The 15,261-nt window shown below is 42.3% G+C and overlaps 1 protein-coding gene across 2 annotated transcripts in view; it reads left to right on the forward strand.

Moving 5' to 3' along the window:
• LOC141770568 (large neutral amino acids transporter small subunit 4-like) overlaps positions 1–13,894 on the forward strand; it is a 34,620-nt gene extending 20,726 nt beyond the window's left edge. The window contains exons 6-15 of one of the 2 annotated variants that reach the window (XM_074640235.1): positions 4,284–4,376; positions 4,540–4,673; positions 5,145–5,356; positions 7,298–7,441; positions 7,741–7,758; positions 7,957–8,083; positions 8,183–8,315; positions 8,684–8,757; positions 9,247–9,370; positions 9,511–13,894. In XM_074640235.1, the coding sequence (XP_074496336.1) occupies positions 4,284–4,376; positions 4,540–4,673; positions 5,145–5,356; positions 7,298–7,441; positions 7,741–7,758; positions 7,957–8,083; positions 8,183–8,315; positions 8,684–8,757; positions 9,247–9,370; positions 9,511–9,672 (1,221 nt within the window). In that variant the 3' untranslated portion in view covers positions 9,673–13,894. The remainder of the gene's footprint in view (positions 1–4,283; positions 4,377–4,539; positions 4,674–5,144; positions 5,357–7,297; positions 7,442–7,740; positions 7,759–7,956; positions 8,084–8,182; positions 8,316–8,683; positions 8,758–9,246; positions 9,371–9,510) is intronic. The other variant, XM_074640236.1, reaches the window with a different exon arrangement.
• Positions 13,895–15,261: the final 1,367 nt, after the last annotated feature.

Here is a 15,261-nt window from a genome sequence, read left to right on the forward strand (position 1 = left end):
TGGATTTAGGAATGGCAATGTTGGTCAGCTACACACACTGTTCACCTTAGGAGGAATTTTAATCACTTTGGTGATCCCTTAACTTTTCATCTTGTGCCACCATCAAGTCAAATAATTTGGTTTATGAACAAATACCTAAAAAACGACATTCCCATCAACTTCAGCAGTGCTTTGTTCAGGCTGTTCTCATACACAGTTCGTAGCTGTACCTACGAACAGTAATGCACTATAATTTGTATATATTCCACGTATACAATTCATATGTAATCCACGTAATCGTGAGCCAGGACAGGCCATGTAGAATAGAGCAATAAAGTCAGGAGGTGGTCAGGGTGGACGGGTGGGTCTAAAAATAACAGACTTTTTCCCCAGGAGACCATGTTTGTGTCCCGCGTGAAACAAGAAATCAACGTTGACTTATTTGTCACGTAACTTCCGTACTTAAGTGTCGACACTTCCATAATTATTTTAACCTAAATGTTGACTTATTTATCAGGTAATTTCCATACTTAAGTAACGCCACTTCCGTAGTTATTTTAAGCTAAATGTTGACTTATCTATCACATAATTTCTCTACTTAAGTAAAGCCACTTCCGTAGTTATTTTAACCCAAACCATGATGTTGCCTAAACACTGCAGGGGCTTACGGAGTCTGCCATGCTGGCTGTCGACTCTTTTTTAACTGACAACAATACATTTGTAGAATTTAGCTACTTTTAGAGAATGATTCCTACCCAGATCATGGCAGAATATATATATCTTTATTATATAAAGCTAGTGGGTTTTCCTAGGTCAAAAAGCTCATCTATAGGGTCAAATCTGTTTATAACATATCATGGCAGTAACATTCATCATGTCTGTTATCTTGTGACTGTGTACAGTTACAGTTGCTTGTTGTGTGTCTGTTAGCGCCTGAAGCCACAGCAGATTATTTGTCCTCTGGTGTTTAACAGTCACAAACTCACCTGTCCGCTTGACTGATGTGTTATTGACTCCAGCTACAATAACACTGTTATCTGCTCCTCGCCAAGCTTGACAGCTACTCCTCCCTTCAACACACTCACCCTAACGTTATCCTCACGCTGCTGAGCCCATTAATCCACTTCTTCTTTCATGATGAGTAGACCAAACCGGTTTGTGACATGTTTTTTGGGATGCAGTGGTTGCAGCTGACTGTGAGTCAGACCTAGTAACCCAGAGAAACTCCAGGTGTGACGTAATGGCTTTCAGGCCAACGCTCAGCATCACAAGGACTAGATGTGGTTTTGACTCCGGTTTGGACATGCTGCTGCACACACAGATGGTTTGAGGTTTTTCGCTCTGGCACTGCACCGTTCCCTCACGTGATTTTGTTTTCTCCCCGTCACCCGTGGGCTTGCAGAAGTTATCGTCAGTGGCAACAGTGCTGCTCCCAAATGAACCTGTTCCTAGAGTGAATAAACAAGCCTGGTTGTACTATCCTAGTGGGAGAGACACCAAGGAGGTGAATGACAGAGAGGTGAAGGACTGACTCATCCACAGTATTATTATTATTATTCCTTTGTATCTGCACTGAATAGCTAACTGGAATCTAAATGAGAACTTGCTTATTTGAACCGGTGACTTAAGGACTGTATGAAAATGATTGAGGTGGTGAGTGGAGCCGAATATGTACTTTTTTATGTAAAAAAAAGCAAGGCCAAGGTTATTAATGTTTTCTTTGAACCCCCCTCTTGACTTAGAAAAGAACACATCACAACATATTAAAATAATAGAACTTTTTAATTTTAAAAGACTAGTCTTTTTGGCATTTTTGCCTTTATTGGACAGATGACCGCATAAATTGACCACAAAATGTTAAATTCACAATACTTGTTTTATCATCTATCCCAATCTCTATCCCTAACTTATAATGTACAACTTAATAAAACCCTGTTTCAGAGAGAACTGCTGTCCTCTTCATATTGCAAAGTGTGCCTTTATGATTCATGGCACAAGTGAAAGTTTTATTTATTGATTGTTAATGTAACTATTAACTATATTACAAAGGAAGGCTGATAATAATAATAATTTTCATACAGTCCCTTACTCCACAGCATACCAAATTCTTTTCAAGATTTCCGCTATTGATAGAGCTCTTGCAAAAGACTGAAAAATGAAAAATGACCCAGGCTAGAGGATGAGTAAGTGATAGAGCGGCAGTTGGGGAAATCTGAACCTGTTGACTCTGCGTCTATCAAGGCCTTGATGCGTCATGACCGCAACAAGTCTGCTGAGCTAGACACAAGCTGAGCTGCTGTGTGATTTGTGCTTCCCCCTCCTCTCCTCCATCTGACCCATTTTACTCCTGATGTAGTCAGTCAGTTAGTCTCCTCCCGTAAAGTGTCACAACTGGATCCTTCCAGTTGAGCGCTGCTACAGAGAAACAGGAATGGAGCCCTTGTTGTTTTGGATGTCATGGCAGGGATGTAGTGATTTTCGTAGCTCACCTTTGGTCCAATTAATCTGGGGAGTGACGTCCGTGTGGGGTGAAAGGGTTCAAGCAGCTGCTTAACAAGCTGCACCCCTGTGGTGAGAACAGCGGCCGGATGGACGCGTGGACGGACAGATGAGGACAATGGGAGGGGAATGCTTGGCTATTTACGACCCATAATAATGTTACAACCCAATTTTTAACTCCCTCCCACATCAGTTTGAGCTCCTCTCCTCCATGATAAAACTATATGTTCTCCAGATGGCACAGATGAAACAGCAAACTGATACAGGCAATAAATATCTCAGCCACACGTTGCTCTCACGCTCTCTGTTGCCATGTCTTGCTCTTTCTCTTTTCTTGCCTCTTGAAGAAGGCTGTTTACGCTTTGAAGTTGCTGAGTTAAGAACAACATGTGCCTCTCTTGTCTCAAGTTGAGGGTTGAGCGTCATTGTGCAAGACTCTCTCTGGCTTTTTCTGTCTCTGCTCCACTTCAAATGCTGCTACAAAAACAAGCAACACCCTGCTGCATACAGTACATGGTGTACTTTGTGCAGACAAGTCTATCAATAGTCAATTTTGTAGAGCACCGAGGTGAAGTATTTGCCTGGATGTGTGCAATTTGCAAAATTTTTAACAGTCAGAGATCATGTGGGTTGTGGGAAAAGGAAATATGTCAACAAATATCAATGTGCAAGCTAACAGCGTTATATTGTCAGATTTGAGGGTGCGTTCCCCACATAGCCTATACAGTAGATTCCTACACTACCACCAAGAGTAGTGGCCAATTTGCTGTGACTGCGCGGACTTGTCTAGACTTGTCCACCCGGTCGCAACCTGCACAAGAAGTGGACGTAGTAACCATGACATCGCCCATCAGTTTGTGAACTTCCGTTTTTAAGTCTCGAGCTCAGCATTTTGGCCGTCGTCATCTTGGTGTTTTGCAACCAGAAGCAACACAAGAGAGTGGAATTAAGTACAGCCGAATGCTGAATAAGACATTTCCAGGCAACCAAAATGTTACAATTAACACACTGTGAAAGGGTTAAAGTTCTACGTCGAAAACGCAGACAACACCCAGACCGGACAACGCCGTGGTAGCGACCTGTCAATCACAACATAGCCCCGCCCTAAAGCATCCCCTGCTTTATCGTTCATTGGACTCTAAATGGGACCATAATTTACAAAATGAACATCATGCTGTATTGAAGAAGACTTGAAACTAGCAATTGAGACCATAAAATCATGTTTACAATGTTTACTGAGGTAATAAATCAAGTGAGAAGTAGGCTCATTTTCTCATAGACTTCTATACAATCAGACTTCTTTTTGCAACCAGAGGAGTCGCCCCCTGCTGGCTGTTAGAAAGAACGCAAGTTTAAGGCACTTCAGCGTTGGCTTCACTTTTCAGACGCGGAGGTTGCCCACTGGTCTAAACAAATTCGCACAGAGAAGAACTCTTCTCAAAGTCAGCAATCAGACTCTGTAGTACTGTCTGTGCCCGTGCCGCTTATTTTGTGGGGTGTCAAAGAAAAAGACCTCCTAGTTCCATCACCAAAGCACTGAAGTGAACACTTGAGAAAGATTTGTCCTCTACTTCCACAGGGAAATTCAAGACCAGTCTGTGCTTTTGCATGTTGTTTTAGCAAGTGGGTAATTGACTTTTCTCCTTGAAGCCCCAGGCTAATCGTGTTTCACAGGGGTTTAAATAATATTCAGATGTTATAACGAGTTTTAAATGAATCTCTTATGTATATGTGTACTTGTATGAACTTATGTTTGTATGTACATATATGAACTTCCTAACCTGTTCTTTCTGTTCTCTCCATAGCTCCCCAACATGTTTGGAGACCTGAGGTCGACCTTCATTGCCCTGATGATTGGATCCTACGCCTCCTCCGCTGTGACTTTCCCCGGCATCAAGGTAACATTTGATTCATGGATTCTGGATATACCCCAAAATATTCATTCATTTGTCTTCATCCATCCTGTAAGGATTCACATAAAGAATGACACTGCCAGCACAGAATGGGTTATTGATTCGCCATTATGATGTGTCTGTTTGGGTACTGTCTGTCCGCCTCTAGGTGATCTATGATCTGGGTGCCACCTTCATCATCATCCTGCTGGTTTGGGCCGCGTGCGCCTGCCTCGTCTTCTTAAACTGCTTCGTCAACTGGCCGCTGGAGCCCTTCCCCGGCCCAGAGGACATGGACTACACGTAAGACGGATAGGCGCAGTCGCTCTCGCACACACAAAGTCATATAAACATTTCTGTAGCCTCCAGCTATCATTATTAGGCAGCCATCGTAATGCTACTACCTGACCTCAGGTTATACCTGCTGTAAAGGGATTCCGGCTGAGCCCAGACAGCCTGCGTTCTGCACAGAGATCACTGCATTACACACAGATTGCATATAGACATGCACGCTCACACACTCACGCGCAGTAAATCCCAGTGTAATGCAGCAGAGGCCAAGTGAGCCCTAAAGGCAGGAAATACTCTAAAACCAGATCATCAGCTGGCTTTGCTCTCAATCACCTGGATCCTCCTTTTCCTCTCTTTCTCTGCTCACTTTTTTTCACTTCTTTCTTGCTCTCCTCCTCCTTTCATTTGACAGTTTTCCATGCTCTGTATTTTGTGCCCTCAATCACACTTTCACCCTCTCTTCTCTTTCCATCGTTCCTTCAGGGTGAAGATCAAGTTCAGCTGGCTGGGCTTTGACCACAAGATCACAGGGAAGCAGTTTTATCGGCAGGTGACCACAGTGGGACGCCGCCTCAGCGTCGGCAACTCCATAAAGCAGCCGAACCAGCCGGGCAGAGACCTGGCCACACAGGAGGCCAACAAGCTGTGCCTGTCCACCGTCGACCTGGAGGTGAATTGCAAGCCCAAGGAGGAGAGTAAGTCTGAAACAAAGTAGATCATAGAAGTTCTGTAATGTTAGGAATCTGTAGGAAGGTGGCAATGAAAGTAACCAGAGAGACAGGAAATCCAACTGTAGAAAGAGAGCTTTTCTATATCACAGATAAGTCCACATGACCTACATCTGTACTCAACAATCAGGCACAAACACCCCTTAAATGCTCCTTAACCTCCGCCCTACATCCACGCTAAGCTAACCTCCGTAACCCCTACACCTCCAGGCCTCCTCAGGCCCTCCTGACTCTTCTACACCGGGGTCAGGGACTCCCAGTGGGGGGAAGAGGGGTCTCTTTTGTAGCAAATGGACCGTGGAATTGGTTCGGACCCTGTTCCTAGAAAAGCCGCTCAGCAGGTGTGTGGCGCGCTGGCAGGGAGCCCCAGAGAAGCATTGTTGTGGTTTGAAGGCCAAACGTCATCCGGTTCGGAGTGTGTGTCCGTTGCTGTGTGTGTGTGTGTTTGGTCAGTCAGGACGTCCATGATTGGTTTCATAACAGCTGGACATGTTCCGTCTTGTCAGGAGCTTTAAAGAGGCCCAAATTACAACCTGCCTCATTCCTCTCTAATTTGATGGCAGCTGTGAAGGTTGCAGAATATTTACTTTATAACGCATCGTTTGTTTTCCTCCGGTCTCCTGAGAACTGAAAGGCCGCATTTGAATTCGAACACATATCGTTCTTTTATTCTATCTTTAGTAACAGCTCAAGTAGCTGCACTGAAACACTCAGCATGGCCACAGTGTGCTAGTTTGGTATGTAAACTACATTTTGAGCCAGCATGGAAGATAGATAGAATCTCAGCCTCTTCAGGTGTTTTCCTTTGAGTCTTGGACCTAATGGTCTTTGGGCTTCTCTTCATGGCGTTATGGCTACTAGTACCTTGATCAATGCAGGAGTATCAAACCACGCCACACTGAACAACTTTTCCTGCCGCCACCATGAATTGATATTTGTGGTTTTGATGAACTATTGGATTGATTGCCATGAAATGATACAGACATTCATGGCCCCCCCCTCAGAACTAATTATAATAACTAATATTATAGTATTTGTCATTCAGAAAGGGAAACCGGAAGACCGAGTGCTGTGGATATACAAGCTGTTGTTATGATACGTTCATGAAACAAAGCGGTGTTTGCCGACCGTTTTCACACCACTCTCACTCACCACTTAGCTTCATTCCAGATGGCCATGTCGTTGCGAAAATATCTGTGTTTGTGAATTGTCCGAAAAGCTTCCGACACGGGCAGATTAGAGCCAACAGTGCGGGACACACCGCAAAAACTAGGCCGACAGACGCTCACCGACGGCCCAAAACTGGCTGACGGCTGACCCTCAGTTTGGTGTGTTAGGGCCTTTATATTCTAATTTGATCACAGATAAGTTGTTAATGTTTAAAAATGCAACGTGTGTGTAAAAGGGCCTAGGAAACATTATAATGCCTTGCAAGCATGACCTGTTACCAAACAATTCCCTTAATTTAGATGGGTACCTGTTGTTCTGGTTAATAAACCCATCTGCTCCATCTGTGCACAGACAATTTAATAGGTTTGTCCAGTGCTTCAACATATGGGCAGTTGTGTCCAATTTCCATTTATATTCACAACTTGGATTAATGATCAACTTTACCCAGAACCCACCTTTCTTTGAATCCATTTTTTTCCCATCCAAATATTTTGAACAGATAAAAAAAATTGTGATTAATTTGCAATTAATTGCGATTTATCATGAACAATCATTCGAATAATCGATTGACAGCCCTAAAAAAACATTTAATTATAAGTTTTCATGTTGCTGTGTTCAGGGAAGAATCTCCGTCAACAAAACTGACATAGCCAATATCTGGTATTTGATAAGAAGCCAGATGTATTAGCCAACAACTGATCTGATCTAACCCTGACTCTTCTTTCATTTCCCCTGCAGCCCAGTCCTTCATGAAGAGTATCTTCAGTACCATCTTCTTGCTGAGCCTCATCACCATGTGTGTGACCCAGCTGCGCCTCATCTTCTACATGGGAGCCATGAACACCATCCTGGAGTCCCTGACGGAGGGAGACCTCAGCACAGGTGTGTGTCGCTGTTGTTGCCAGCACATAGTGGATTGAATTGTATATGAACACACAGGTGGTGTTCTGTGAATGCATTTTTATCTTTAACATCTGACCACAGACAACCGTGTTGCACCTCTTCTCGAGACTATTTGTGTCTCGTCTTTCGACTGTCTGACACCTAACAATCCTCTCTCAGCTGCTTTCCTCTCAGCTAAACCGCCTTGTTGCTTGTTGTTAACTCAGCTCTGTCTTTCCTTTTCCGTTTTTCTCTCTTGCTCTTTCTCCTATCATGCCGGCTTCTTGCTGCTGTTGCAGTGGAGAAGATGCAAGTGGGTAAGAGACCTCAGGCTTCACTTACAATGATCTAACCACCTACCCTCTTCTGCCATGATTCTCCTCAACTGCCTGTCCTCTTTGTGTTTCCTTGTTTCTATGCCCTCTAAACTCTTCATACCTTTCATTTCATGTTCAAAAATATAGCATAAAATACACAACAATAACTCTGTCTGTACTGTGGTGTGTGTCTCTCAGTGAGCGTTTACACGTCCATCTTTGGCGTGCTCCAGCTTCTGTGTCTGGTCACCTCTCCTGTGATCGGCCAAGTCATGGACTGGAAGCTCAAAGACTGCGAGGACGACAGTGACAAGAGTGACAAGAGGTGGGGATGCACACATAAAATACGCGCCGAATAAAATAAGAAGAAAAAGCATACGATAAAAAAAGCCTGACTCTATTTTATTCTGTTGTGTTCTAATAGGGAGCCTGGTCAGCCCCGTCGCCCCGACAAACAGATTCAGAAGATCGTCAACGCCACCAGAGCCTTCATCTTCACTAACCTGCTCCTGGTCGGCTTTGGAGCCATCTGCCTCATCCCTAACCTGCAACTTCAGGTACACAAACACACACAGGATGCAAGAACTATCTTATTTCTTTGAAGCTTTTCGGGAGATGCACATTTCTCAGCATGTGCTGCTGCTGAAGCCTCCAAGTCTAACACTGCAGAGAGAGAAGAGGAGACTGAGAGGTGTACACAATGTTCAAACAGGAGAGGCTCACATGGCAATGCAGCCCCTGACATCACTAAGTGCTTCGGTGACACCTGCTGGACAACATAGTCATTGCGTGTTATTTAATCATCCTGAATCTCATTTATTAAAGACGAAAGCCATTTCTCAGTGAGAGGACAGACCAGCTGTGAACTGATCTGGTACTTAATGCAAAATTAATCTTTTTGTTTCACTTTTCTGTTCCTCCTCAGATTCTGTCCTTCATCCTGCACACTATTGTCAGAGGCTTCATCCACTCTGCAGTCGGAGGCCTCTATGCCGCTGTGTAAGTGTCGACATGTTCAAAACATAATTGCAAGGCCGGCTTAAAGCATAGGCCATATAGGCGGTCGCCTAGGGCGCCACCTTCTGGGGTCACGCTAAAAATAGGACGTTCTTAGAATATAGCACGCCTCCACACACACCTCCCATTTTGCTAAAAACTGCATATTGATTGATGGATGGCTGTCATGATATTATTGGTTGAAATTGGTTAGTACTAGCTTACGTAAGCACATATTTTGATTTACAGGAAGACAAGATGATTGGATTTTGATATAAAAATACAAAGAAATAGATTTTTTTGTGTGTTATTTGTGCATATATTGCTAAAGAGGTGCACAATATGACGAGGGAGGTGATCTAAAAGGCATTTTTCATTTCATCGCAACTTTAAGATTTTGGTCCAAACCAAGAAAAAACTAAAATTGTGTCCACATACTTAGGTTAGTTATGAAACTTGTTTGAATTCTGAGTCATTGTTTGTCCCTTGCAGGTACCCATCCTCTCAGTTTGGCAGCCTGACCGGCATGCAGTCTCTGATCAGCGCTCTGTTCGCCCTGCTCCAGCAGCCTCTCTTCATGGCCATGGTTGGACCCCTGGAGGGAGACCCTTTATGGGTGAGATGACACTAACATGTTGATATCAGCATAAATGAGTAAAGGAGCGAGTACTGTGGGAATTTCTTTTATTTGAGCTGTGATTTTTTTAGTCAAATGCCCGTATCGTGACGTTGGTCTGACCCTTATGTTGCATTCAGGTGAACGTGGGCCTGCTGGTGCTGAGCATGCTGGGATTCTGCCTCCCCCTCTACCTGCTGTGCCACAGCCGCTACCTCCAGCGCCTCAGAGACGAGCGCGACGAAGACCCCAAGATCTACGTCAAGATTAACAACGACAGCAAGCCTGAGGCTTTTGTCTAGACCGGGAGCGAATGCGGAGAGAACGATGATCTTTTAAAAAACGGAGAGTACAAGCTACAATGAAAAAGAGAAGAAGAGAGGGGAGAGGAGAGAGTGGCGGAGGCCACCTCTCTCAGTTCGTCTGCATTCAGACGACTCACAGATCCCTCACATTCCCATAAACACGCGTTCACTTTCACACCATGTTACTGCCAGTCTGGTCAATATGACAATACACCACTGTGACACCCAGTCTCACCCTCTCTGATACTATACACTGTGAGAAACCTGACACACACACACACACACACACACACACACACACACACACACACACACACACACACACACATGGAGCGATCCCACTCCATCGACATTGCATCTCTGAACTGAGAAGAAAAAAGACTATTGGGAGAAAGAAGCAATGGCGGATTTTTTTTTATATCTCCCCAAATGACTCCACTACACATCTTTTCTTCACTTGACATTTTTATTTCTCGCTGTTCCGTCTGTCGGTGACGGTCGACTGGTTCAACCTCTGCCAGTCCAACTTAAAAAAACACAGAAGAAGAAGATGCCAGCCAATGGAAAGCCACAGTGAGGAGATTTCAGAGGAGACCTCACAGAAACTGACTGTACCGCAGTAACCATGACGACCTTTGCTTTTTGATCGGTCCAGGTTTGTCACCCGGTAAGCTGTCATCTCTCTCAGACAGTGTTTAACGGGGCTGCTTGGTTTCTGTCTTAGTTTTGAGGACTTAACACAAGTGGCAGCCTTGATCATGGCATCTCTGCTTCCTCTTGTGCTCGAGGGCATTAACTGAATCCACAGACAGCAGTATTGGTAGCATTTCAGATCACAGTACGATGGCTTTTTAATCACGATGCACAGATAATGTTAGTGAAGAGAACACGGCAGCAGCATCTCTGCGTGTGTGTGTTACATAATGCAGTGTGAGAAAAACTGCTTTCTGGGGTCAGATAGATGACACTGCATGATGCCAGAGACAATGCTGGTCCTATTTCACTCAATCACTAGTTCAGGAAGACACCTTTTTTTGTTTTTTTGTTTTGCTCATGAATTCCTTTTGTGTGTTTGAAATATGTTTTTTTTTTCTCCTCAAATGTATTTACTTGCAATATGAATCGCAGATACGTTGTTGAATCTTCGCTCCCCATACATGATCTGGAGAAGGAGATGTGTTTAGAGTAGGTAGACGGAGACGAAGACGTTAGATGCGGTGTGTTTTTAAAGGTCAGAGTGGCGTGGAGTAGTGTCCGCTCGCTAAAACATTTGGAGTCTTGATTCGTTGTAGCAATAAGTGCTTCTGTGAGGTGCTGGGGAACACACACTCACACACAGACAGACAGGATAACGTGTACATTTTATGAACTGTATTTCTAAATCGAAAAGGTGCTAGTTGAATCACAGAAATGTGTTTTTTTTTGCATTTTGATTTAAAGTGGCTTTAAAGGTCATTTTACCACAAAGGCAGCAAATTGCCACCAAATTATTCACAAGAGCTGTTACTTTATTCAGTGGATTCCAAATAATCAGTCAGGTTCAAATGACCACTTTGCTCTTGGTTTCTTTATCGGTTTTGTGGTAATTCTGCACGGTAACACAACGTGCAACTACAGCAGCAGCTCTGGGAAACTTGAATTCACCTCTTTACAGACATTAAGGGAGATTTACTTGGCAGCAGGCTGATAGAGACGCACTCCTGCAGCTTCTGAAAAAAGTGAAGCGTCATGAGACTCAACGCAGACAATAAGGAGTCTTTGTCTTTGAAAGGAAAAGCACAGGAGTGTGCACATAATAATAGCCGTTTGATTCAGCCTGCTGTCTTCAGATGCCATACAGAGAAAGCTCCTCAGATATTTCCTGCCTGGCAGTAACTCACAGAGGCACTTCCAAAGACAGCCATGACCCTCAGAGTGCCTCTCTATGTGTACAGAAGACAGGAGGAGTGGATCCAGGCAGGATGTGACGCACCCAGTCCCTCTCTCCCTCCCTCCATCTATCCATCCATCCATCTATCACTTTCATCCACCCATCCGTCCGCAAACACGCCTTGAAATGTTTACCGATGACAGGTGACAGGAGCTGAGAGACGAGCCTCCGCCGCCATCAGGTGCTCCCAAATGAAACGAATGGCACACGACGCACTTTAGACCTCTAGAAACGGACCTCAGTCATGTCATTTCTGCCCACACTGTATCGTACACCCAGTGCATGGCTGCTTACTAGCGGTGCATGATGCAAAGAATGTATACTCAAGAACTTAGATTTTTAATTCAGGACACGGGAAACGAAAGATGCTGTTATTTTTTTATAATCATAGATTCAAAAAAGAAAACTTATTGCTTCACATTATATCGCCTTTATGTGCACGGACAGCGTGGCAGAGTCTCGTCTCTCAGTTCAGGAGCTGTCATACGCGTGGACATACCAATCAGATGTTAGGCAAAGAAAGTCATTCTTACTTCATTGCATGAGTTTGAGGAAAAGAGAATTATATGGAGTAAAATTGGCAGTGATTATTTAAATGTGTTTAGTTAGATGACAAATGTGAAGATAGTGGAAAAAAAATTTAAACTAAATTCACATTTCTACATTTTTATGCATGTCAAATGGGATGTTCTCGCCTGGTACACAGCTGGGAAGGAAAATGTATTCATGCAGAAGAAAGTAATGAGTCCTCACACAGTGCCAGCACTCCATTTATTTAAAAAAAAGTCACTTTTTTTGTCATAGATCTTCATCAGACATTGAAGTCCTGACCAAAGTCTATGACCAAAACGTTGGATTTTCCTACTCAGATAGTGTGCAGGAATTCATTACATTCTTTTGTGTTTTTTTATTAAACTATTTTGCATTTCTTAATCCAAACTTTTACATTGTTGTATCTCTAAAGTGCAAAAACTTGTGTAACAAGAACAGATCCATCCATCCATTTTAACAAGGATTACAATTCAAGTGTAAACCTTTTAAATGCAACAAATTAGTCAAAATTCCAGTATGTAAGGTATATAGTATATATACATAGAATTGAATTTAATAAATCTGCCCCATTGTCATCGATATCCGATCCAGCTATTTGAATCAATATCGGCCCGATATCTGATCCAGTATCGGTGCATCCCTATTCTCCTCCATTTCAGTAAGTCAGTAAGGAAACCCGGACGTCCCTCTCTGAATTTTGTCAATCTTTTTTTGTAGATACAAACCCGCACAGTGACGCTGATTGTTTTTGCACTATTATTCCTCGAAATGTATGGGAGGAAATTCTCATATGCTTAAATGCATACCGCTTTGTACTTGAGAGATACAACAATATGATTTTGTGCATAGGAATGTAAATGTATTTCCACAAATCCATTAATTATAAGAGTACAATTTTTGTTTTTCACTTCACGGAACCTTGTTCACATTTGCCATTCTTATAAAACACGTGTGAATAATTTAACTCCACAGGGTGTATCTCCTGGCGTGTGTGTGTAACTAATACTCCTGTGAGACTACAGAGACGACAGGCAGGTACAGATACACTCTGATGCAGTACTTTACTCCAGCGCTATGAATGTGGGTGATGGTGGACGTTGATTTTTCATTCGCCTGGTAACCCATGTTGAACTCACTCTGCGGTTTAACGCGAGATTAGCTCATTTACTGTATAACATCGTGTGGTAGCTGAGCCCGGATGTATGAGCGACGAGTTACCAGGTGACATCTCCATTCCCTCAAGCACCTTTCTTCACTGCCGTACCTTAAACGACTCACCCTGCCCTCAATGCCATCACCTTCCTGGTCTCACCCCAGCCTCCTAGGATAGGAATTCTGCAGTAGTTTGGTTTATTGATCGATGTATTGATTAATTGTGTATTCTCTGGAGATGATTCCTAGCGTCAGCGGGTGTTTAATGGTTGTGTGTGATGATAGGAAATGGGGGATTTCAGTTGGAACACAGACATCTTGTTTCCCTCCCCCTGGCATGTACCTTTTGTATTTTTTCTACCTACCATGCTCCAGTTTAGTTTTATTGTCTTTTATTAAGCCTTTTTTCCCCCTCTGTTGTCTACAATAATGTGTATTTTCATGGTCTTATATTGTATATTTGTTTTTCTTTTGTCTTGTACCACAGTATAACCATTACCATTGACAAGTCATGTTGTTTCAATTGAAAGAAAAAAAAAAATAGATCAATATATGAAGCAAAATAAACACAATCATTTGTATAAATGTGTCTCTTATTTCAAATGATCACTGTGCACACTTCTGTGATCTTGTAGAGCAGAGGTTCTCAATCCTTTTTCAGTCAAGGACTAACAAGATATACTGTATATACCGGGGATCCCCTCATGTATGTATCTTGGAATAATTTGACGTAGCCTATTTTTCACACTTCTATAGTCTTAGTTATATGAAAGAACAACACAAGAGAAATATAATAGAAAGATATTAGACATTAAACATATTTGCATATTCTAAGAGTTATAGATTTGTTAGAATAGAACGCAATTTATGAACTATTATACCAAACCAGTCACCAGAATTTTTTTTTGGTATTGTGCATTTCTGCAAACCACAGGATACGTTGACTTGGTTTCATATCAGCCTCATATCTCGCTTGCAAAAATGTGCAATGATACGTGGTTAATGTCGTCAAACGATTGGTTAGGTTTCGGCAACAAAACTACTTGGTGAAGTTAAAAGCCGCCCTTAGCGGACTTTCTTACTTAACATTACGTAACAAGCGTAATAGCGATACATAAAAGAACGATATGGAAAACAACGATATGGAAAACAACGTTACGGCAAACAATGTTAAGTATAAAATAAGCGGACTTTCTTACTTAACGTTACGTAACAAGCGTAACAGCGAAACATAAAACAACGATACGGAAAACAACGATACGGAAAACAATGATACGGAAAATAACATTACGGAAAACAACGGAAAACAACGGAAAACAACGTTACGGAAAACAATGCTAGGCTACGGGAAACAACGATGCGGGAAACAACGATACGGAAAACAACGTTACGGAAAACAACGTTACGGAAAACAACGTTACGGAAAACAATGTAACGGAAAACAACGTAACGGAAAACAACGTTATGGAAAACAACATTACGGAAAACAACGTTACGGAAAACAATGTAACGGAAAACAACGTAACGGAAAACAACGTTATGGAAAACAACATTACGGAAAACAACGTTACGTAAAATAATGTTAAGTAAAACAACATTAAGTAAAACAACATTAAGTAAAACAACGTTATGTAAATTTTTTTTATGTAAAACAACGTTATGTAAAAAAATATTATGTAAAAAAATTTAATGTAAAACAACGTTAAGTAAAACAATCTTAGGCCACGTGAAACAATAGTACGCAACAAGCGTAAAGTCAGTGTTTACTTTTGGTTTCACACGGGACATTAACGGTGGTCTCCTGAGTGAAAGTGTAGATTTAAAAATTTAAATATTATTAAAAATGATATGATCATTTTCAATTCAATTCAATTTATTTGTATATAGCGTCAAATCATAACAGAAATTATCTTGAGATGCTTTTCATATAAAGCAGGTCTAGACCGTACTAC

Source organism: Sebastes fasciatus, chromosome 7, assembly GCF_043250625.1.
Source record: "Sebastes fasciatus isolate fSebFas1 chromosome 7, fSebFas1.pri, whole genome shotgun sequence".
Lineage (NCBI taxonomy): Eukaryota > Metazoa > Chordata > Actinopteri > Perciformes > Sebastidae > Sebastes > Sebastes fasciatus.